At 42.3% G+C, this 26085-nt stretch overlaps 2 protein-coding genes across 5 annotated transcripts in view; both read right to left on the minus strand.

The window, feature by feature from the left end:
- LOC127444672 (lysophosphatidic acid receptor 2-like) overlaps window positions 1-8648 on the minus strand; it is a 34957-nt gene extending 26309 nt beyond the window's left edge. Inside the window, exon 1 of one of the 2 annotated variants that reach the window (XM_051704187.1) lies at window positions 8506-8648. The gene's annotated coding sequence lies outside the window, so the exon portion shown is untranslated. Of the gene's footprint in view, window positions 1-8493 lie in introns of both variants that reach the window. The other variant, XM_051704188.1, reaches the window with a different exon arrangement.
- A 3955-nt stretch (window positions 8649-12603) lies between these two features.
- On the minus strand, window positions 12604-26048 carry akap8l (A kinase (PRKA) anchor protein 8-like). 3 transcript variants are annotated; one of them, XM_051704182.1, is made up of 13 exons: window positions 25636-26048; window positions 24469-24513; window positions 21458-21674; window positions 19826-20339; window positions 18826-18943; window positions 15312-15364; window positions 15118-15151; window positions 14833-14959; window positions 14606-14747; window positions 14374-14479; window positions 14137-14267; window positions 13952-14047; window positions 12604-13678 (listed from the first exon to the last, which is right to left on the minus strand). In XM_051704182.1, exons 1-13 carry the CDS (start codon window positions 25643-25645, stop codon window positions 13310-13312), a joined length of 1962 nt encoding a protein of 653 aa, XP_051560142.1. In that variant the 5' UTR covers window positions 25646-26048; the 3' UTR covers window positions 12604-13309. The 3 variants fall into 3 exon arrangements, with proteins under 3 accessions (XP_051560142.1, XP_051560140.1, XP_051560141.1); XM_051704180.1 differs by having other exon boundaries at window positions 25624-26042; XM_051704181.1 differs by having other exon boundaries at window positions 18826-18940; window positions 25624-26033.
- Between the last annotated feature and the right edge of the window lie 37 nt (window positions 26049-26085).

The raw sequence follows: 26085 nt of genomic DNA on the forward strand, positions 1-26085 counted from the left end.
TGTATGAAACTACACCATGTCCTAACACACACTCACACACACACAGTATTCAACTGTATGAAACTACACCATGTCCTAACACACCACACTACACACACACACACACAGTATTCAACTGTATGAAACTACACCATGTCCTAACACACACACACACACACACAGTATTCAACTGTATGAAACTACACCATGTCCTAACACACACACACACACACACAGTATTCAACTGTATGAAACTACACCATGTCCTAACACACACACACACACACACACACACACACACTCACACAGTATTCAACTGTATGAAACTACACCATGTCCTAACACACACACACACACAGTATTCAACTGTATGAAACTACACCATGTCCTAACACACACACACACACACAGTATTCAACTGTATGAAACTACACCATGTCCTAACACACACACACACACACACACACACAGTATTCAACTGTATGAAACTACACCATGTCCTAACACACACACACACACACACACACACACACACACACACAGTATTCAACTGTATGAAACTACACCATGTCCTAACACACACACACACACAGTATTCAACTGTATGAAACTACACCATGTCCTAACACACACACACACACAGTATTCAACTGTATGAAACTACACCATGTCCTAACACACACACACACACACAGTATTCAACTGTATGAAACTACACCATGTCCTAACACACACACTCACACACACAGTATTCAACTGTATGAAACTACACCATGTCCTAACACACACACACACACACACAGTATTCAACTGTATGAAACTACACCATGTCCTAACACACACACACACACACTACACTACACACACACACACACACAGTATTCAACTGTATGAAACTACACCATGTCCTAACACACACACACACACACAGTATTCAACTGTATGAAACTACACCATGTCCTAACACACACACACACACACACACAGTATTCAACTGTATGAAACTACACCATGTCCTAACACACACCACACACACACACACACACACAGTATTCAACTGTATGAAACTACACCATGTCCTAACACACACACATCACACACACACACACAGTATTCAACTGTATGAAACTACACCATGTCCTAACACACACACTCACACACACAGTATTCAACTGTATGAAACTACACCATGTCCTAACACACACTCACACACACACACAGTATTCAACTGTATGAAACTACACCATGTCCTAACACACACACACACACACAGTATTCAACTGTATGAAACTACACCATGTCCTAACACACACACACACACACACACACACACACACAGTATTCAACTGTATGAAACTACACCATGTCCTAACACACACACTCACACACACAGTATTCAACTGTATGAAACTACACCATGTCCTAACACACACTCACACACACACAGTATTCAACTGTATGAAACTACACCATGTCCTAACACACACACTCACACACACAGTATTCAACTGTATGAAACTACACCATGTCCTAACACACACTCACACACACACAGTATTCAACTGTATGAAACTACACCATGTCCTAACACACACACTCACACACACAGTATTCAACTGTATGAAACTACACCATGTCCTAACACACACACTCACACACACAGTATTCAACTGTATGAAACTACACCATGTCCTAACACACACACTCACACACACAGTATTCAACTGTATGAAACTACACCATGTCCTAACACACACACTCACACACACAGTATTCAACTGTATGAAACTACACCATGTGCTAACACACACACACACACACACACACACACACAGTATTCAACTGTATGAAACTACACCATGTGCTAACACACACACACACACACACACACACACACACACACACACACACACACACACACACTCACAATCGTACAGAGTAACTCGACCTCAGTATAAATCTAGCAATAACATTGCCCACAGAGTTTCCAGTAACTCACTGTTATGATGTTATCATCTCACAAACCTGCAATGAAACCCCCACACAGTCAAACATTTCACCTCATTCTGTGTACAGATGCCTTCTGCTGAAATATCTGTCAATGTTTAGGTTATTTCTGTTCCTTTGACACACAGGCATGCTTCAGCAGATGAAAACCCTGTTGATTTAAGTACAGAAGCCAAAGAAAAATGCATGTAGCATTTCAGTCAGAAACACAGCCTACTTTACAGAAGCATGTAAACAGTCATTATATACTGTACCTAATGCGCGTTCTTGCATTGACATGGCAGAAAAAAACAATCTGTACTTAAGGGGGCGATACAAGTACACTGTGTTGTAACCAGGAGCGTCAAGTTTCCAGCGACAAGCAATTTACGACAACCACAGCCAATCCAAATTTGATATTCAATGTCGTTATGAGGAGCAGGATTTTGGACTAATGAGATTTCACATTTGGCATCATGCAGTGCCCACGTGTCAATAAGCCTGGCCTCACCAGTGCCCCCCTGAATTTAAAGTACAGTAAAAGCAGGGTAAAGTCCGTTTTAAGTTTGATATTCGTTGAATATTTGCCTATGGTGCACAAGGGACTGAGTAAATAAGTCCACACACTGCACTAAACGTTACTGCTGTTCAAGTGCTCATTTAAATGACTTGCATCTTAACACATACTGTCACCCCCCCCCAATAATCCACATTCTAAAGCATGATGTTTTTATTATGTCAACTGAACTAACGCCTGGACATGTCGATGTTTTAGTCTTATGTACTCTAGGCAAAACAAAGCGCATTGGAGCATTATCAGACATAAATCTGCACATACAAGTGTTCACTGTTTTGTGTACAAGGTTTTATGGTCATATAGTTATACTCTTTAATCTAATTGTGCTAATGATATCTTAGTACGATCACTGTCTCCAGAGAGCACGTGTAGGAGCAACCCAATGTCTAAAGAATATCAAATGTACAACTAACTTCCCCCCGCTCGAGATATTGGAAGATTTAACGTTAATCTGACCGCTCCCGCTTCAGCTCATTTGTGAAGTAGGTTTTTACCAAAATATGAAAACAAATGCAGAATAAGATTACTTTAACAGTGCAATATTCCACATGATTCATTAAACCCGGTTTAAATGAACTAGTGAAGCTGACAAAGAAATAGTGCGCATTTATAAGACCTGTGCGTGTTCCTTATACAGCATACATTCATATGACTCACTGTAAAGAAGTACATGACAACACAGCTTTCAGTTTGTGGGTAAAACCAGGATGTTGAGGTGTACTGATGCATCTGCCCTTTTCTTCATCATTTTATCTCAGTTTTGGTTGGTAAATATGTGCTTGTCTTTATAAAATAGCATTATTTTAGCCAATGTTAAAACAGAGTAAACCTGCCACGGTATCATAATGTTCACACCGGTGCGGTGTTCACGTTCAAACCGGCTAACACCGGTATTACCGCTAGTTGGACGCTAAGTGGTACTATGGGGTACTTTTCGTTAAGCAATAGTAAACACAATAACGCAAGGCAGCTTGATTTCAAACTTTGAACTTTATTTTTATTTATTTTAACTATTATTTTAAATGCAATTAAAATGAGTGTTGTTCAAGTTTTTGAAAGATGGTTTTTCAACAGTTGTGAAGGGCAACATCTATTTGGCAGAGAACCTTCATTCGTGCATTCTCTCCATCATGGGCGACCGTCGGGTAGTTCGATGTCCGGGCAAATACATCACTTATTGTGGGTTGATGCGGGGTTAGTGTTTTATTACCTTTCATCCCAGGACGCAGTTTAGCTGCTTCAGAAGTGTAATGACTTTGAATGTGTGTGAATAAATTCATTTTGTTCCCTCCTAGGTCTGGGCAATATGCCTGAAACATCATCGTGCAAATATCACAACATCCAATTACTTCATCAACCCCCCCGGCTGAGGGCACGGTGAATATTCTTGCTTTAGTGATTTGCATTGAAAATGTAATTCATTTATTTAAAAAACGAAAAACTTAAACCAAAGACATTTCTAAATTCAAACTGCACTCCAAACGAAACGAAAAAGCAATTAAAATAACGAAGTGAAAAAACAAACATATTCATACCGTTCCATTTACGGTCACGCAAGTATCCGTCTATGACAACAGGCGGAAAATTACTAATACAAATTAAGATCTAAAAACAATTCAAAATGTAAACATAATTATAATGATGATAATAATAACTGAAATATAAATCATGGTTCGAGGTGAACGTGTTTTTATATTATTTTATGATTTAATCATAGATGTATAGGCTGCAGAGTTGCGTTCACAATGAACCGCTCTGTGGAAATAAAGTGAACTGAACTCAAAGCACCTCCTGAGCTGAGATGGTGAGGTCATTTGCAGCATTCTCATAGACAATACTATTCTTGCAAACATTTTTCAGAAGACTGAAACAAAGAGTGAGAACCCTTTACATACGTGTTCCACGAAACTGTACACCTCCAAACAAACAGCGTGTCAGACATGCGTATAGAGAGTTTTCTGTCATCTGTTCTTAAAATATAATAAAGTGTGTTTCTTCAAGCACGTGTCTGTGTGTCTGACAGCATTTCTTGTGTCATTCTGTATCCGAGACTTCTTACATTTACCCACCATGCACATTATATTCGCTACCTGCAATTAAACGTCTTCTGTCAGTGCGCGTGTAATTTGATATGCTGGTAAAGAACATCTGGCTTTCAATGCATTATTTAGGTTCATTTATCATGGGTTGCAAACTCTTCATCAGGCAACTATTCTTTATTTAAGGCTATTTTATTCTTTAGGCTATTGTATTGATATTGGATGTTCCATTCATAATGTTTCCCCCTTTTACTCTGTATAAAATGTTCCTTGTACCGAGTAAAACCGGTAACACCGTACACTAGTACAGAGCACATTTTACAAGCACTGCCACTCGAGACACAAACACACTGAAACTGTTCGAGGGTCATATAATCCAAACATGAACTGAACACACAGGAAGTTTCATCATCAGCCACAAGCACACTTTCGTGTCAGATGGAAGAGAGAGAAAAATCTGCAGATGAGTGTTGGCTTGAGTTCATGATAAACACTCATAAAACATGTCAAAACTCTGAACATTAATAGAGCGAACTAAAGACAAAAACCCCTCTTAAGGTCTTAACCCAGTTATCACAGAGACAGACACACCCTTAACAGCCTGTCCGTCTCTCTTTCTGTATGTTAAATCACATTCACACTCACACTCAGTGCTGTTGAGTCACAAAAGGGATGAAGTTTTAATAAATGCATTAGTGTGTGTTGTGTGAGTGCGTGAGGTGTTTTGTGAGTGTAAGTGTTCTGTGTGTTGTGTGTGTGTAAGTGTTGTGTGTGAGGTGTGTGTAAGTGTTGTGTGTGAGGTGTGTGAGTGGTGTGTGTGAGTGGTGTGTTTTGAGGTGTGTGAGTGTAAGTGCTGTGTGTGTGTGTGTGAGTGTTGTGTGAGTGTAAGTGCTGTGTGTGAGGTGTGTATGTATGTGTGTGAGTGTAAGTGTTGTGTGAAGTGTGTATGTATGTGTGAGAGTCTAAGTGTTGTGTGAGGTGTGTTTTGTGAGTGTAAGTGTTGTGTGTGAGGTGTGTTTTGTGTTGTGTGAATGTATGTGTGTGAGTGTAAGTGTTGTGTGAGGTGTGTTTTGTGAGTGTAAGTGTTGTGTGAGGTGTGTTTTGTGAGTGTAAGTGTTGTGTGAGGTGTGTTGTGTGAGTGTAAGTGTTGTGTGTGAGGTGTGTTGTGTGTGTGTGTGAGGTGTTTTGTGAAGTGTGTATGTATGTGTGTGGGTTTAAGTGTTGTGTGAGGTGTGTTTTGTGAATGTAAGTGTTCTGTGTGAGTGAGTGTAAGTGTTGTGTGTGAGGTGTGTTTTGTGTGTGAGTGTTGTGTGCGAGGTGTGTTTTGTGTGTGTGTGTGTGTGAGGTGTGTTTTGTGTGTGTGTGTGAGGTGTGTTTTGTGTGTGTGTGTGAGGTGTGTTTTGTGTGTGTGTGTGTGTGAGGTGTGTTTTGTGTGTGTGTGTGTGTGAGGTGTGTGTTGTGTGTGTGTGTGTGTGTGAGGTGTGTTTTGTGTGTGTGTGTGTGTGAGGTGTGTTTTGTGTGTGTGTGTGTGTGAGGTGTGTTTTGTGTGTGTGTGTGTGTGAGGTGTGTTTTGTGTGTGTGTGTGTGTGAGGTGTGTTTTGTGTGTGTGTGTGTGTGAGGTGTGTTTTGTGTGTGTGTGTGTGTGAGGTGTGTTTTGTGTGTGTGTGTGTGTGTGTGTGTGAGGTGTGTTTTGTGAAGTGTGTGTGAGGTGTGTTTTGTGAAGTGTGTGTGAGGTGTGTGAAGTGTGTTTTGTGAATGTAAGTGTTGTGTGTGAGTGAGTGTAAGTGTTGTGTGTGAGGTGTGTTGTGTGTGGTGTTGTGTGTGAGGTGTTTTGTGTGTGAGGTGTGTGTGTGTAAGTGTTGTGTGTGAGGTGTGTTTTGTGTGTGTGAGGTGTGTTTTGTGTGTGTGTGTGTGCGAGGTGTGTTTTGTGTGTGTGAGGTGTGTTTTGTGTGTGTGTGTGTGCGAGGTGTGTTTTGTGTGTGTGCGAGGTGTGTTTTGTGTGTGTGTGAGTGTAAGTGTTGTGTGTGAGGTGTGTTTTGTGTTGTGTGTGAGTGTTGTGTGTGTGGTGTTTTGTGTGTGTGTGTGGTGTTGTGTGTGAGGTGTTTTGTGTGTGAGGTGTGTGTGTGTGTGTAAGTGTTGTGTGCGAGGTGTGTTTTGTGTGTGTGAGGTGTTTTGTGAGGTGTGTTTTGTGTGTGTGTGTGAGGTGTGTTTTGTGAGGTGTGTTTTGTGTGTGTGTGAGGTGTGTTTTGTGTTGTGTGAGGTGTTTTGTGTGTTGTGTGTGTGTGTGAGGTGTTTTGTGTTGTGTGTGTGTTGTGTGTGAGGTGTTTTGTGTTGTGTGAGTGTTTTGTGTTGTGTGAGTGTTTTGTGTTGTGTGAGTGTGTGTGAGGTGTTTTGTGTTGTGTGTTGTGTGAGGTGTTTTGTGTTGTGTGAGGTGTTTTGTGTGTGTGTGTGAGGTGTTTTGTGTTGTGTGTTGTGTGAGGTGTTGTGTGTGGTGTTGTGTGAGGTGTTTTGTGTTGTGTGAGGTGTTTTGTGTTGTGTGAGTGTTTTGTGTGTGTGTGTGAGGTGTTTTGTGTTGTGTGTTGTGTGAGGTGTTGTGTGTTGTGTGAGGTGTTTTGTGTTGTGTGAGGTGTTTTGTGTTGTGTGAGGTGTGAGGTGTTGTGTGTTGTGTGAGGTGTTGTGTGTTGTGTGAGGTGTTTTGTGTGTGAGGTGTTTTGTGTTGTGTGTTGTGTGAGGTGTTGTGTGTGAGGTGTTTTGTGTGTGAGGTGTTGTGTGTTGTGTGAGGTGTTGTGTGTTGTGTGAGGTGTTGTGTGTTGTGTGAGGTGTTGTGTGTTGTGTGAGTGTTTTGTGTGTGTGTGTGAGGTGTTGTGTGAGGTGTTTTGTGTTGTGTGAGGTGTTGTGTGAGGTGTTTTGTGTTGTGTGAGGTGTTGTGTGAGGTGTTTTGTGTTGTGTGAGGTGTTGTGTGAGGTGTTTTGTGTTGTGTGAGGTGTTGTGTGAGGTGTTTTGTGTTGTGTGAGGTGTTGTGTGAGGTGTTTTGTGAGGTGTTTTGTGTTGTGTGAGTGTTTTGTGTGTGTGTGTGAGGTGTTTTGTGTTGTGTGAGGTGTTGTGTGAGGTGTTTTGTGTTGTGTGAGGTGTTGTGTGAGGTGTTGTGTGAGGTGTTGTGTGTTGTGTGAGGTGTTGTGTGAGGTGTTTTGTGTTGTGTGAGGTGTTGTGTGAGGTGTTGTGTGAGGTGTTGTGTGAGTGTTTTGTGTGTGTGTGTGAGGTGTGTTTTGTGTTGTGTGAGGTGTGAGTGTTGTGTGAGGTGTGAGTGTTGTGTGTGAGGTGTTTTGTGTTGTGTGAGTGTGTGTGAGGTGTTTTGTGTTGTGTGAGGTGTTGTGTGAGGTGTTTTGTGTTGTGTGAGGTGTTGTGTGTTGTGTGAGGTGTTTTGTGTTGTGTGAGGTGTTGTGTGTTGTGTTGTGTGAGGTGTTGTGTGTTGTGTGAGGTGTTGTGTGTTGTGTGAGGTGTTTTGTGTTGTGTGTTGTGTGAGGTGTGTGTGAGTGTGTGTGTGTGAGGTGTGTGTGTGTGTGTAATAAAGAGAAACACGAGGAACTCAATGTTTTGCTTTAAATATCTGTATGATAATATCGAGCAAAACTGTTGTGAAAACTGACGCTTCGAGAGAAACACACAACCACATCTTTACACAACAAACACACAACCACATCTTTACACAACAAACACACTCATATAGGAGTTATCTTTACGAATACTGACCAAATAACAGCTTAAAGAGTCAAAAATACAAAATGCACACACAAGAGTCGCATGGAGAACTGAAGCAGCAATTAAATAATTAACAGATACAAAACTACAGAACAAAAAACTATCAAACTTCGCGTGTTCGTGTAATACAATAAAACCATGAATCACTCTCACATAAACACTCACAGTTTCTTCACACGAACACAATAAACGGCTGAATGCGCTTCTTCAATCTGACTGAGTTCTGCAGTTCAGATCTCCCCTCATGTCGACGTTCAGCTCGTACTCTCTCTCTGCTGCGCGCTCCCGCTGTCTGTGTGTGCGCGCACTCACCTGTGAGCCGCTCCTGCTGATGGAGGGGCGTGGCCGGAGGGGGGGGGACACAGGTGATGACACTGACCAATGAGGAGCGGAGAATGTTCAAACAACTTATTAAAACGTCTGTGCGTAAAAGTGAAATATAACTAAATAAATATATATATATAAAATTATTATTATTCATGTCTTATTTTTTATAACAATTATTTAAAATTATACATTAGAAAAATGTAAAATAAAAATATTCTAATTTTAAATAATAAAATATATTTGAAACATTAAATAAAAGTAACAAAAACAGAGAGGGGCAGAATGTGTTGGTCTCATATGGAGTTGCTTACTGTCATCTGCTGTGAATTTGAAGAGGAGGATGAAGAAATCTCACACCCACCCCCACATAGACACACACACACAAACACACACACAAACATAGACACTCACACCCACCCCCACATAGACACACACACACACACACACACACACACACAGACAAACACTCACACACACCCCCACATAGACACACACACACACACACACACACAGACAAACACTCACACCCACCCCCACATAGACACACACACACACACACACACAGACAAACACTCACACACACCCCCACATAGACACACACACACACACACACACACACACACACAGACAAACACTCACACACACCCCCACATAGACACACACACACACACACAGACAAACACTCACACTCACCCCCACATAGACACACACACACACACACACACACAGACAAACACTCACACCCACCCCCACATAGACACACACATAGACACTCACACCCACCCCCACATAGACACACACACACACACACACACACACACACGGACAAACACTCACACCCACCCCCACATAGACACACTCACACACACACACAGACAAACACTCACACACACCCCCACATAGACACACACACACACACAGACACTCACACACACCCCCGCATAGACACACACACACACACACACCCACAGACAAACACTCACACACACACCCACATAGACACACACACACACAGACAAACACTCACTCACACACACACACACCCCCACATAGACACACACACAGACAAACACTCACTCACACACACACACACAAACATAGACACTCACACCCACCCCCACATAGACACACACACACACACAAACAAACACTCACACAGACACACACACACACACAGACAAACACTCACACACACAAACATAAGACACTCACACCCACCCCCACATAGACACACACACACACACACACAAACACTCACACAGACACACACACACACATAGACATACACACACACACACACACACACACACAGACAAACACTCACACATAGACACTCACACAGACACTCTCACACACTCTCTCTCACACACACACACAGACACTCTCTCTCTCTCTCTCTCTCTCACACACACACACACAGTCACACTCACACCGACACAGACACACACACTTTCTCTCTCATACACACACACACACTCTCACACCGACACACACACTCTCTCTCTCTCTCTCACACACACTGTCTCTCTCTCTCTCTCGCACACACACACACACTCACTCACACCGACACACACACTGTCTCTCTCTCGCACACACACACACTGTCTCTCTCTCTCTCGCACACACACACACTGTCTCTCTCTCTCGCACACACACACACTGTCTCTCTCTCTCGCACACACACACACTGTCTCTCTCTCTCTCGCACACACACACACACTGTCTCTCTCTCTCTCGCACACACACACACACACTGTCTCTCTCTCTCTCGCACACACACACACACACACTCGAGTATGAATAGAGAGAGATTTGAGGTTGCTCTTGGATCTCAGAATATTTCTACCCATGAGAAACTGTTACACAAACATTGTTCAAAAGAATGTGACACAAAAAGTAACAATGTCACAGGAGTAAAAAGACAGATATTGTTTCATGTTCACAGGGAGTCAGATTGACGTTATCAGTTCAGCTGCAGTTGACAGTCATATCATTATCAGAAAATAAATCACTGTCTCTGTTGATGTGAATCATCATGTGGTTCTGCTCCAGCAGAGATGAGGGATCCTGTCCACTGCTACAGATCAACACTCTGATAATATTCACTCTTTTGCATCATTTGGCAACATTTCAGCTTTATTGGAAATTACACTCAATACAAATATTCTGTTCACAAGCAGTGTCGGGTGTAATCTGATAAAGTAATTAGTTACTGTAATCGAATTACTTCTGTAGTTAAAAAATAAAGCATTTCATTTTAAATGATAATCAGATTACAGTTACTTTCACTTAAGTTACAGTAACTACTTTAAGTACATAACTCAGGTTACACATTTAGAAAAATTATTTAAAAACAAGAATTATGTTAATACAAGGAAATATAAACATTATTTTGAATTAAGCAAAAAAATAATTCTGGATAGTGTTTTAGTGAGTAAAAGTAAACAGTAGTGCGATTACTTTTCTCATGAAGAAATCAGTATAGTAATCTGATTAAAGTAACTGAAGTGGATTACTTTGAGTAATTTACCTGAAACATCGCACAAGCGATATTTCCCTTGTCTCATATTTCATCTCAAGCATGCTCTTCACACATCTTTTCATCTGGAAAGCATCACAATCTGATAAACATCTTAAAACGATCAGATTAACACATTCATAAACGTCTCAAAGACATCTGCTGAATGTCTGATTATCATCCGAGAGGAAACACAATATACATCTATTCGACATTCAGATGTCTGAGAGCAAACAATGTAAAAGAGACGTCTGGGAGATGTGCTATCAGCTACACTCTTCATTAAACTTTATTAGAGGCAAAACTGTGGCAGAGACGACGTCCTAACTGAAGCAAAACTGATAGAAATCATTTCCACACAATAAATATTGAAATGGTTTATTTCACTCTGTTTAGATGATCATACGTATTTGTATTGTAATAATGGATTTGCACCACATCTGGATCTAGGACTAAAACACTCAAATCTACACATTAGACTTTGGAAAAGTACCAAAAACAAGCAACCAAGTCAGTTTTAATGTGCCCTTAATAAAACAGAAAAACATCACCTGTGATATGAAGCTAAAGATACAGCCATATACTGTATGAATGTTTAATAAATGATAGAATAACAATTAAAGAATGATGAACTCCTGTTGACGAGGAGACACATCTGGTGTTAATGCTGACTATAAAGGAATGTGAGACACTCCAGTATTTTAATTAGAGACAGACCGACTGACGAGTGAATGGGTAACATTTACATGCATATGGGTCTGAGTAGGCAGTGTGTGTGTGTGTGTGTGTGTGTGTGTGTGTGTGTGTGTGTATGGAGGTTACTCAACACATTTCTCCAGAAGTGGGAAAATCTGGCAAAAACTCCTTTGAGACATTCTTCAAAAGTAAATGTTTTAAACTCATCTTTTCAGGGTTTGGTGCTCCATCTGCTGGACATTGTTTATTGCAAGAACAATCATTATTTTATTCCCCTTTAATTCTGTTTAATCATATTTCAGCTGGTATGTTACATTGTTGTTCAAAGAGTTTGATATCTACAGTACTATACTGTAGTAAATTATGGCCACGGCTGATGGTGACAAACCATCAACTCTCAACCAATCAAAATCCAGATTTCAGCACTGATGCCACATCGACCTCAGTAACTAATACGAATGTTTACAGTATTAAAGAACAGCAGCCCATTCCATCCCACCTCTGTATGAAGATGAGTGCCTATTAAATTATCATTACCGTTGTGTGCAGACATACACTTTCAATATCTGAAACACACAAGTGAAGATCTGACTGATGTTCAATTCGAGCCATAAATACACTGATGTCTTTCAAATGAAACCTGTCTGTCAGGGGTCAATGAACAGGTAAAACATAAATGTTCAACTGCAGCACAATTCTGTTAGATCACAAAGACACACAAATAATTTAACAAACATTTATTTTTAACAACAGAAGAGAAATAATGTGCAGAAACTGTAAGATCATACAATAATGTAATTTCTGCTCTAAACTGCAACATCCACAAATAAAAACACGAAAAGAGCAGAGAACGAAAAGTACATTAAATCTTCTATCGTAACCTGTAAAGATCTGTGCCGACAGACGACTCATTAAAACAAAAGTTCAACACACTTTCAAATCTCAGACTAAAATCATACGAAAAGGCACATAAACAGTCACATATTCACTATGAGCCGTTCCACAGAAACATGCATGTTTTAAATCATACGAAACAGGCTTTGAGGGGCGGGACAATCTAGCAATTGGCTGATCACAAGACAGGGCTTTATTCTGATTGGTCCACAGGCTGCAGAGTGCATTTTGGGAAGATTTTCCACCCTGATCCAAACTAAGTTTTCCTATTATAACACTGTGGAAGGTGGATGATTTTTCAAATAGGAATAGTTCACCCAAAGATGAAAATTCTGTTCTGTCATGACTTTTAATCTCAGTTAACATACTGTTTCACTGCAATGAGAGGGAATGATGACGGAGGCTGAAAACAGGACCGTATCTCCTTTCGTATTCAACAGAAGCACGCAAGCTATACAGGTTTGAAGCTAAATAAGTGTAAGTTAATGATGAAAAAAAAACATTTTTGGGTGAACAATTCCTTATATGTCAAAATTACTCGACCGCCACAACATCAGAATCTCCCTTCGGTCCTTCATCTATGACCTTGCTGAGCTCAGCCGCCCCCGCCTCTTCCTCGCCCACCTCTACACCCTCCTCACCCTCCTCTACACCTACACCCTCGTCCTCACCCACCACTGCACCCTCCTCCTCTTCAGCTCCACCCATCTCCATCTTCATTTCCTCAATCCCCTCCCCATTCCCAATGGTTTCTGCTACAGGCTCCACCTCTTCTACATGCACCTCCTCTTCCTGATTCACCTCCTTCAGGCTTTCACTGGTCAAATCAGACTCAGACACTTCCATCCCCATGGAGTCCTCGGGATCCTGGTCTTCTTGGTTCATGTCGAACGGGTTTTCGCCCTGCAAAACGAATTAAACTCAGTATATGTAGAAATCAATTTCAATATACCAATACATCAACCAGGCCTAATAAGCTGACGCTATCAGCATCAACCATGAACAGGCATCTAAGTTGATCACTAATTGCTAGCAGTCAGTGCCCAATCAGGTTTAAAATGAGCATGCATCTAGCATCTCTGGCAAAGTCATGGGTTCATTGTCCACGGAAGAATGTCGCTTTGGACAAAATCAGCTACTGAATGAACAATAAAAAAACAAACAAAAAAGACAAACCTTCAGGAAGCTCTCCAGTTTCTTGCCTATAACATTGTGGTTGAGAATACTGCGAGCCACAGACAGACTCGACTTCTTTGACAGCTCCATCATACCCTGAAACACAACAGCACAGGGCAGAAAGTCAGTGAAAGAAGAGGTAAGTGACGGCGATGAACATTTAATAATAATTGAATAGAATGTACCTTGCGGTTGTAGTTATGGTCGTGTGATTTGAGGTGTTTTTGAATCAGTAAGTGCTGCATTGGGATGAAGACGTCACAGGCTGTGCAGTGAGCCGCCTCCACCTTCTTCATGAAGTGTTCCATACCGATATCTACACACACACACACACACACACACACACGAGGAACTAGTAAAGCAAGACAGATTCGCACCTCAACCACGAGACAGAAAACAGAAGTTCAGAGATAAGATTGTACCTCGTGTCAGATCCTGGTCTTTGAACACCTGACAGATGGTGGCACTGTGATTCTCCATATGACTCACCAGATGCTTTGTCTTATTAAACTTACTATTTAGATACTCCTACAACACACACAGGCGTTAACACAACACACCGGGCTTCTACAGGATGTGCACAAACTCCAGCAACAAACACCAACTCATACGTTTCACTGATACAGATTCCCATGTGAGGGCAAGTGTCCGTACCTGCAAGAAGTCGGTGGTGGGTTTTGAAAGCTGATTGGACAAATACTTGAAGTGATCTTTGTGGAACTTGCTCTCCAGATGGGCGGCCATATCGTCGCTGTAAAAGGAGCGGAACTTGCAGATGGAACATGCAAAGGTCAACCTGGAGACCAACAGAGGCACACTCATGAAACACAAACACGCCTCAGAGAACACTGCATTCAATGAAGAAGGATGGACAATCTGACCTGTGAGCAGAGACTTTGACCCCTGTCTTTTCAAAGAAGCCCCTCCTCCTCCTGATTTTGGACGCAGAGGGTGGAGACTGTTTCCCCTTGGTCTTGGGCTGTGCACCCTTCTCCTGATTAGATGGACCTGAAGAGAGACCGATGTGAAGAGTGCAAAAGGACAGAGATGTATGAGAGAGAGAGACACTCTACCAGAGAATATACACAAATAGCTTTCTTGCACTCTTTCAGATTATAATTTTCCTTGTGTCCTCAGAAAAATAAGGAAGCAAAACTCAAACTTACCAGCACTCTCTCCACCATCTCCTGGGTTGGGGTCCTGAAAAGCAGAGAGAAGATTTACGATTTTGCTTAGTAAAAACTTTGAATATGAAATGTCATGAATGTCAAACTCGATACTATTTCATTACACATCACATTAAGAGATTGTTCCGTTACATCACACACACAATAAAGCACACAGCTCCGCCCACACTCACATCAGCAGTTGTCACATCCTCAGAGTCCTTTTTCTTTTCTCCAGCTGCTGCTTCTGAAAAACAAGCACACATTTTTAACAAAAACACTTCCACAAATAGATTGGGACATGCAGAGTTTGGACCACACTAACAGCAGTTTAGGAGGCACAAATGGGAGTTCTGAAGGTTGTGCCAACAGTACTTCTGAAGGTACTACAGGGACAACTGCAGGAATGTGCCAATGGAAGTTCTGTAGGCATCATTCGGAATGTAAAAAAAAAAAAAAAAATTCTGGAGGGATCACAGGACTGTACCAACAGTAGAGCTGGAGGCATCATGGGGACTGCACAAACAGTAAAACTGGAGGTGTTATGTGGACTGTACCAAAAGTAGTTCTGGCAGCTTAATTGGGACTGTACCAACAGTAATACTGGATGCGTTCTAGGGACTGTACCAACAGTAATACTGGATGCGTTCTAGGGACTGTACCAACAGTAATTCTGGATGCATCTAGGGACTGTACCAACAATAATACTGGATGCGTTCTAGGGACTGTACCAACAATAATACTGGATGCGTTCTAGGGACTGTACCAACAGTAATACTGGAAGCATTTTGGGGACTGCACCAACAGTAATACTGGATGCGTTCTAGGGACTGTACCAACAGTAATACTGGATGCGTTCTAGGGACTGTACCAACAATAATACTGGATGCGTTCTAGGGACTGTACCAACAGTAATACTGGAAGCATTTTGGGGACTGTACCAACAGTAATACTGGATGCGTTCTAGGGACTGTACCAACAGTAATACTGGAAGCATTTTGGGGACTGCACCAACAGTAATACTGGATGTGTTCTTGGGACTGTACCAACAGTAATACTGGAAGCATTTTGGGGACTGTACCAACAGTAATACTGGATGCGTTCTAGGGACTGTACCAACAGTAATACTGGATGCGTTCTAGGGACTGTACCAACAGTAATACTGGATGCGTTCTAGGGACTGTACCAACAGTAATACTGGAAGCATTTTGGGGACTGCACCAACAGTAATTCTGGATGCGTTCTAGGGACTGTACCAACAGTAATACTGGAATCATTTTGGGGACTGTACCAACAGTAATACTGGATGCGTTCTAGGGACTGTACCAACAGTAATACTGGATGCGTTCTAGGGACTGTACCAACAGTAATACTGGATGCGTTCTAGGGACTGTACCAACAGTAATACTGGATGCGTTCTAGGGACTGTACCAACAGTAATACTGGATGCGTTCTAGGGACTGTACCAACAGTAATACTGGATGCGTTCTAGGGACTGTACCAACAGTAATACTGGATGCGTTCTAGGGACTGTACCAACAGTAATTCTGGATGCGTTCTAGGGACTGTACCAACAGTAATACTGGATACGTTCTAGGGACTGTACCAACAGTAATACTGGATGCGTTCTAGGGACTGTACCAACAGTAATTCTGGATGCGTTCTAGGGACTGTACCAACAGTAATACTGGATGCGTTCTAGGGACTGCACCAACAGTAATTCTGGATGCGTTCTAGGGACTGTACCAACAGTAATACTGGAATCATTTTGGGGACTGTACCAACAGTAATACTGGATGCGTTCTAGGGACTGTACCAACAGTAATACTGGATGCGTTCTAGGGACTGTACCAACAGTAATACTGGATGCGTTCTAGGGACTGTACCAACAGTAATACTGGATGCGTTCTAGGGACTGTACCAACAGTAATACTGGATGCGTTCTAGGGACTGTACCAACAGTAATACTGGATGCGTTCTAGGGACTGTACCAACAGTAATACTGGATGCGTTCTAGGGACTGTACCAACAGTAATTCTGGATGCGTTCTAGGGACTGTACCAACAGTAATACTGGATACGTTCTAGGGACTGTACCAACAGTAGTTCTGGATGCGCTCTAGGGACTGTACCAACAGTAGTTCTGGATGCGCTCTAGGGACTGTACCAACAGTAATACTGGATGCGCTCTAGGGACTGTACCAACAGTAATACTGGATGCGCTCTAGGGACTGTACCAACAGTAATACTGGATGCGCTCTAGGGACTGTACCAACAGTAATACTGGATGCGCTCTAGGGACTGTACCAACAGTAATACTGGATGCGCTCTAGGGACTGTACCAACAGTAATACTGGATGCGTTCTAGGGACTGTACCAACAGTAATACTGGAGACATAATGGGGACTGTACCAACAGTAATACTGGAGACATAATGGGGACTGCACCAACAGTAATTCTGGATGCGTTCTAGGGACTGTACCAACAGTAATACTGGATACGTTCTAGGGACTGCACCAACAGTAATTCTGGATGCGTTCTAGGGACTGCACCAACAGTAATTCTGGATGCGTTCTAGGGACTGTACCAACAGTAATACTGGATACGTTCTAGGGACTGCACCAACAGTAATTCTGGATGCGTTCTAGGGACTGTACCAACAGTAATACTGGATACGTTCTAGGGACTGTACCAACAGTAGTTCTGGATGCGTTCTAGGGACTGTACCAACAGTAGTTCTGGATGCGTTCTAGGGACTGTACCAACAGTAACACTGGATGCGTTCTAGGGACTGTACCAACAGTAGTTCTGGATGCGTTCTAGGGACTGTACCAACAGTAGTTCTGGATGCGCTCTAGGGACTGTACCAACAGTAATACTGGATGCGCTCTAGGGACTGTACCAACAGTAATACTGGATGCGCTCTAGGGACTGTACCAACAGTAATACTGGATGCGTTCTAGGGACTGTACCAACGGTAATTCTGGATGCATTCTAGGGACTGTACCAACAGTAATACTGGAGACATAATGGGGACTGCACCAACAGTAATTCTGGATGGATTCTAGGGACTGTACCAACAGTAGTTCTGGAAGCATTTTGGGGACTGTACCAACAGTAGTTTGTGAGGTGTTAAGGGGAATGTAACAGGTGTTCTGGAAGCGATATGGGGACTGTCCCAACAGTAGTTCTGGGGGCATTATAGCAGTTGTACCAACAATAGTTCTGGAGGCATTTTGGGGACTAGGTCAACAGGTGTTCTGGGGGGGGCTGTACCAACAGTTGATCTGGAGCCATTATGGGGACTTTACCAACAAAAATTCAGAAGTTATGGCGACTGTACCAACAATAGTTCTGGAGGCATTTTGGGGACTATGCTAACAGGCGTTCTGGGGGGGGGGGGGGGCTGTACCAAAAGTTGGTCTGAAGGTGTTATAGGGACTGTACCAAAAGGTGTTCTGGGAAATCTACCAACAGTATTTCTGGAGGAGTTATGGGGACTGTACCAACAGTAGTACAGAGGGCTTCATGGGACTGTACCAACAGTAGTTCTGAAGGCATTATAGGGACTGGAGGCATATGGGGATTGTACCAACCATAGTTCTCGAGGAATTGATTGTTCCAACAGCAGATCTGAAAGGGTTCTAGAGATTTACCAACATTATTTCTGGAGGCAATATAGGGATAGGTATGAAGTATAGAACAGTACCGTTGACAGGCTTGTCTCCTGTGGCTTCAGTTTTGCCCATCTTTGACTCTGGCTCACCCGCTGCACTCAGAGTCTGTTTCCTTTTCTTCTGTCCAACACGCTGAGATTTTACTTGCTGCTATGGCAACACAAAAACTGCATCACGTGTGTGTATACACCCACTCTATCACCATCCATTCCTACTAAATCTAACCCAAAACTCACATGCATAGACAACACATTCTGATTTTCCGTTAACTGCTGCACACACTGAGAAGACAATAATTCAAGCACTACCTTTAAGGGTTAGTTTATCCAAAAGCAAATACACAGTTATTTAATAACTCCAGTGTTGTTAGAAACCCCCATGACTTATTCTTTTACGGAACACAAAAGAAACTGATAAATGTCCATGTTTCTCTTTTCGATACGACCCATGTGAAAGCGGACAGGTACTGTCAAGCTCCAAAAAAGGACAATAAAAGTATTACATGTAGTACAAACAACTGGTGTGCTATATTCACAACCTTCAGAATCCATATGACAGATTTATCAGAAAAAAAAACTAAATGTAAAGTCATATGGGTTTGGATCAACACGAGGATGAGAAAATCATGACCATTTCCATTTTGGACTAACCATTTAACAAACTAAAATCTAAATGCACTATGGTAAATATGACATGCACTTACCACCATAAATACACACACACCTTCAGATCATCTTAGTGTGTACTGATTTGTAACCATCATACCACTGTGCCTGAGGCATTGTGGGCTGTATTATAAATAAATACTTTACAATTATTCTTCTGTTTTCCTAAATTCTGTGTTGGGTTTAATTGGAATTGGCAAAAAGAATAAAAGGAATAGTTTAATTAGGAGTGGGCACAAACTGGGGCAGTAGAGACATAGGGCACTGGGAGTTCAGCTGGACTGGGCTGAAATTTAACCTACATGCAGGGGTGAACGCTGGTCTCTCAGCTTCCCTGGCCAGAAGGCTGGGAGTGGGAGGTACTTACTCGGTTGAGGGGTTTCTTGCGGCCGCGCTGTCGGTTGGCCCTTGGCCCCCCTCCAAAGTTCCGGATAGGGTAGTCCTGGCGGCCTTGCTGAGACTGGAATGCCCCGCTCTCGTTGTACATGCGATGGGCCAGGAGCGAGGGTAGCTTTCCTCGCCCTGCAGGGGAGCGGCCCTGGCCTCCACCCCGCCCACTTCCTCCCCCGACAGAGGAGTCCTGCCTGCGGCTGAAGCCGCGCCCCCCTGTTGCTCCGCCCCTTCGTGGGGATCTCTGCCCTGCCCCCCAGCCGGAGCCTGAGAAGGCGTCTTGATTTGGCCACATTTTGGCAGATCCGAAAGCAGAGGCGGCACTGTCAAAGCCGCCACCACCCCCTCCGCTCATGCCCCCAAAGCCCATGCCTCCACGCTGGGCCATCATGTCAACCCGGGAGTCACTATAACCAAAGTTACTGGATCTGTAGAGATCACGGGAGCCGAGGGAGGAGGAGCGCGAGTCAAAAGACTCGTATTGGTCAAACCTGCAGAGGGATGGAGGCGCAGAGCAAAGGTAAAGCAATGACCACCTTTTAAGTGATTCAGTCTTTTTATGTTGGCTTTTATTTTCATCATTTTTCAAATGATGTCATAGGTCAAGACTTCTATTGTTCAAATAAACTTAAAATGGGTGACAAAGTGCACTTTGATCAGTTATCATTCAATCAAACCATTCCACAGCAGTTTCTCAGAGGCCAGTCAGTAGACAATGATTGCAATTGTATTGTGGGAAGAGATGCAAAGGCAGTATAAGCTGTCAGGCTGTGGAAAGGCTTCAGAACAATGGTTGCACAGATGGACATATAAGGCAACAATCTAGAAAAAGCCAAAATTGCACAGTTGGCAAAGTACTGAGGTGTTTTGGTTATGGTTAACACAGGAAGGGGAGAAAATCTGAGATATGGGGTGATCCTTTGGGGTTCGGGGTTGGCAAGATTAGCATTATTTGCAAAGGAACAGTCAGTTCTATGAACTGAATATTACTGAGTGGAAGTGGGTTGATTATTTGTAAGCAAAGCAACATTCTCAAGAGAGCCTTTACAAGACAATGACTAAATCTGTGTTGTTTTCATAATTGCCAAACAATATAGAAACAGGACACCTATTTTAATGGTAGAAGCCAATTCAAGCAAAGCATGAATTTCTGGCTATCCCACCTGAATGTATTGAATGAATTAATGAAACAACTACACAAACAACATCTGCCTGCACCTTGAGGACATAATTATACAACATCTCAAAACTAAATGATGAACTTGTCCTGATGCAGTCATCTAGTCACTGAAAGACACTTCACTTCTAATGAGGAAAACAAAAGGTGCATTTGTTGTAGGGATAAAAAATAAATACAAAAACATGCTGGAGGCAGTTATTGCTGAGGTTGTGCTTGCAAAAAAGGTCAACATCTGTAGAGTGAGGTAACATGTGCATCCTAAATTACTATGACAGACTAACTGATGTACTGATTTCCATTTCAAATAATTTTTGACTTATGTATTGAATTAATTAAACATCTGGCTGGATGGAAAACGAGAGCTCCAATCCATTTTCAGACATAACATGATCTCAAGTCTAGTGAAGGCAACTCCAGTGTGTGCGTTACCTGTCACCACGAGCTCCACCTTTCATCCCCCCCTCCAGCTGCGTCAGCATGTCCAATCGCTGGTTGATTTTGGCAATGACGTCATCTGCGTTTGACCCAGAGGACAGCAGAGATGCTCCAGACAAACCCCTCTTCACACGGTCATTACCTCCATAACTACCCCCTCCAAATCTCTCTCCACTGTCTTTATAGCCATACAGGTCATAACTGCCCGAGCCTGAGTCCCCAGGAAGGAGAAGAGAGAATGTGTTTAGCAAGAATTCTCAGAGACATACTCAATTAATCCAAAAGGTCAGCCATCCCCAAACACAAATACCCATTAAAGAAAAGGGGAAAAAGTTAGAATTTATGTTCAACGAAAGTATATGGTGGGGGGTTCCCAAGTTTAAAAGAACAGTTCATCCAAAAACAAATTCTGTCAACAGCAATGCCTGATAACATGCACCATTAAAGTTCCCCATTACTAAGACTTACATGACATTAGGGATGCCACGATTATACGGTTTTACTTGGATTAAAAATGTCACAGTTAATTTAACTGTAAAAATTCAAAACTAAGGTTAAACCGTGACATTTTTATATAAACATGGCAAAAATATGAAATAGTAAATATATAGTACGCCTAAATGTGAAAACCCTTGTGCCTGGGTGGGTAGTGGGGCTGTTGCTATGGTTATGGCGTAGTCCGCGTGGTGCTCAGCCAGGTGTCGCGGACTGAACATGAACTATTAATTCATGTGAAACTGGGGCTACACATGAACTCCAGACTCATATCTACTAAAAAAAAGTGACTTAAATTGGCTGTTAGGGAGCATTTGAATGACTGAGAGTTACCGAACATAACAAATGTAAACATGCTGAAAGAAGTCATATAAAGATATACATCTTACAAAAGGGACATGACTTTCCACTAGTCGTCCAAAAACTAACAAGTATAATTTTTTTTAGCTGTGGTGCTCTTAAAGTGATGAATAGTTTTTTTCTTTTTCTCCCCTTTTCTCCCAATTTGGAATGCCCAATTCCCACTACTTAGTAGGTCCTTGTGGTGGCGCAATTACTCACCTCAATCCGGGTGGCGGAGGACAAGTCTCAGTTGCCTCCGCTTCTGAGACCGTCAATCCGCGCATCTTATCACGTGACTCGTTGTGCATGACACCGCGGAGACTCACAGCATGTGGAGGCTCATGCTACTCTCCACGATCCACGCACAACTTACAACACGCCCCATTGAGAGCGAGAACCACTAATCACGACCACGAGGAGGTTACCCCATGTGACTCTACCCTCCCTAGTAACCGGGCCAATTTGGTTGCTTAGGAGACTCGGCTGGAGTCCCTCAGCACACCCTGGATTCAAACTCACGACTCCAGGGGTGATAGTCAGCATCAATACTCACTGAGATACCCAGACCCCGTAATGTGATGAATTAAAAAAAATTCAACTTTTTTAACATTTAAGTGTGCTGACACTGTGCGGTGCATTTGCATGTAGTTACTATCAGTGTGTGAACTTCGAGAAGTTGCGTCTGAAATCGTACTTATTAAAGCATTGTGTACAAATGCACCGCATTCAGCAATATATTTCAGTTTTAGTCATTATCAGACTTTAAATCACCTGCTGTAAGCAATGTTCCCGTTATTATGCATAGTCCACGGGTTAATTTGTGAGGTGTTATGGACAGATTAAAGAACTGTATTTTAGGGGCCTGGGTAACTCGGTAAGTATTGACGCTGACTACCATCCCGTGAGTTTGAATCCAGGGTGTGCTGAGTGACTCCAGCCAGGTCTCCCAAGCAACCAAATTGGCCCGGTTGCTAGGGAGGGTAGAGTCACATGGGGTAACCTCCTCCTGAGTCTCCGCGGTGTCATGCACAACGAGTCACGTGATAAAATGCCTGGATTGACGGTCTCAGAAGCGGAGGCAACTGAGACTTGTCCTCCACCACCCGGATTGAGGCGAGTAACAGCGCCACCACCAGGACCTACTAAGTAGTGGGAATTGGGCATTCCAAAATGGGAGAAAAGGGGATTAAAAAAACATAAAAAACAGTATTTTTATGGAGTCTGTTGCCAATTATTTATTTTTCTCCCCCTTTCTCCCCAATTTGGAATGTCCAATTCACAATGCGCTCTAAGTCCTCGTGGTGGCGTAGTGACTCGCCTCAATCCGGGTGGCGGAGGACGAATCTCAGTTGCCTCCGCATCCGAGACCGTCAATCCGCGCATCTTATCACATGACTTGTTGAGCGTGTTACCGTGGAGACGTGGCACGTGTGGAGGCTTCACGCTATTCTCCACGGCATCCACACACAACTCACCACACGCCCCACCGAGAGCGAGAACCACATTATAGCGACCACGAGGAGGTTACCCCATGTGACTCTACCTCCATGTAAAGATGCTGACTACACTCACTGAGATAACCAGACCCCCGTCTGTTGCCGATTCTTTATGTTGGGGTGTCTGACAGACAACGGATTGCTTTAATAAACAGTTGCAGAAGAAAAAAAACCGTTGGATGCTGTGAACTTCATGTTGTGCACCCACAATAATCTTACATGTACAGACTTTTGAAGCAAGTCAAAGCACTCTGGTAACATTGAAGCACATCACTGAGCTCGGGATGCTCATGAGAGGCGTCGTGCCCCATGTTGGAGCACCTTAATAAATACCTCCTATTTATTGGTTTTGTATTTATTGTAGGGCTGCGCTCAGCATCCATATATCCCTAATAAATATGTCCACTAACAGGTTCAATTGTGATAACTTTTTTTGCCCCAGTGCTTTTGCATAATTAATTAGCAGTAATAACTAACAAATAATCGTAAAACCGGTTGGCCGTGATTTTTTCTCAGATGATCATCTAACCATCAAAAACTCATACTGTGGCACCCCTAGCTAGATGACATAATAGTAGCTAATAAGCCCATTTTGGTTGTTCTAAATAAATGAATAAAATGACAATTATGTCGAAGCTATGCGCTTCAAACCAGTAAACACGAGTTCCTCACCTCTGGATGATCCTCCAGCACCTGAACCTCCCCATCCAGAGAATCCTGAAGCATTCAAGAAACAATAGCTTTGTCCATTACTGTGTTTCCGGTAGAATATTAATTTAATAAGCATGTGTCAAACAGGCTCACACAGCCTGCTAAGGTCATCTCAAAATATACATTAAGAAATTATTATTAATTACATCACAACACGGGCTGCTAAAGATTGCTCAAGGGCAGAGTAACACTTATCTAGAGATCATCTGTTTGGACAAATGTATGTTCACCCTTCATGTCAGCATTATTTTTGGTATGTTTTATCAAAAGAGAAAGACCTATCTGATGCAAGGTTTTTTTTATTGGTCTTACAGACATGAACAACCACAAAACAACACTTTTGATAACACGGGGTGTTTTAGAATTGAAATACTAGTGAGAAAACAGAAATAACAGGTTAAAACTGCAATGCATTGAACAAACCCAGCACATTAAAGTGATAGTTCACCCAACATACACGAGTGAATGAATGACACTTTTGGGGTGAACTTTCCCTTTAACACTGATACCTAAAATAAAACTGCTACAGTGACTCAATAAAGCACATAACCCGTATTACATGTTCCCGGGTTTAACTCATGCATCGGTAATGAAGATTAATCGAACAATAGATCAACAGCAGCCATCTTACAACAACACAGCGCCTCCATTTCACATTTCTAAAGCGAAATCAGATTTTAAACCGATTATTACGTCTCGATTCAGAATTTAGATGCGAAACAATCGATGCGCGTAACTCGATTAATCGCGCGCGCCTCATTCATTCATATGCATCTCTATAACAGATTAATAAAGGCTTTTCTTTACATATTGACATTTTAAAGCACAAACTCGACGGTTTTTGCCGTTATAAACTGATAAACGCGTTAATACGTGAAAGATCTTCCTCCGGTAAAGTTACACACGTGGTTAACGATAAATCCATTAATAATCGATGATGAAACATCTTTCAGTTTATACAAAATCCATTAATGAGGGCTGGATATGTAAAACATCGTAACAAAAGACAAACTGCGCCATTCCACGCACTATAAACGCCCGGATCAGTAAAACAAACGCTGGCTTGCGATTCCAGTAAACAACTGTTTGTATATAAAATATATAAAAAGTAAAAACCTGAAGAATAACCTCGATCCATCCTGCAGCAGTAGAGAATGAGTGATTATGTGTGCGAAGCGCTCAGGAAAGGCCGCACTGACTCCGCCCACAAACATGACTGACGTTTGAACGGACCAATGATCAACCTTCAATGACCGGAAAAGCGCGAGGAGTGACGATATTTAAATGTCTCAAAATAAAAGTTTGTATTGAATTTTCTCACACACAGAAACATTACAAATGTTTAGTTTTAGATTTATGCGTGAAATAAAGCCAGTTTTCAAATGAATTGAAGATTCTTTCACGTTTTGTTATAGAACTTACTCAAACGGGGTAAATACTTTTTTGCTAAAGGACTACAACTCCCATCAGCATGTGAGCTATATGCTTTACAAAATGGCTGACTTTTGTAGTCTTATATCGTGACGCGTTAGCAACATGCTGTTTTTAAAGACACAACGGCTTCCACATTCACACACG

This window comes from Myxocyprinus asiaticus, chromosome 8 (assembly GCF_019703515.2).
Source record: "Myxocyprinus asiaticus isolate MX2 ecotype Aquarium Trade chromosome 8, UBuf_Myxa_2, whole genome shotgun sequence".
NCBI classification, from domain to species: domain Eukaryota; kingdom Metazoa; phylum Chordata; class Actinopteri; order Cypriniformes; family Catostomidae; genus Myxocyprinus; species Myxocyprinus asiaticus.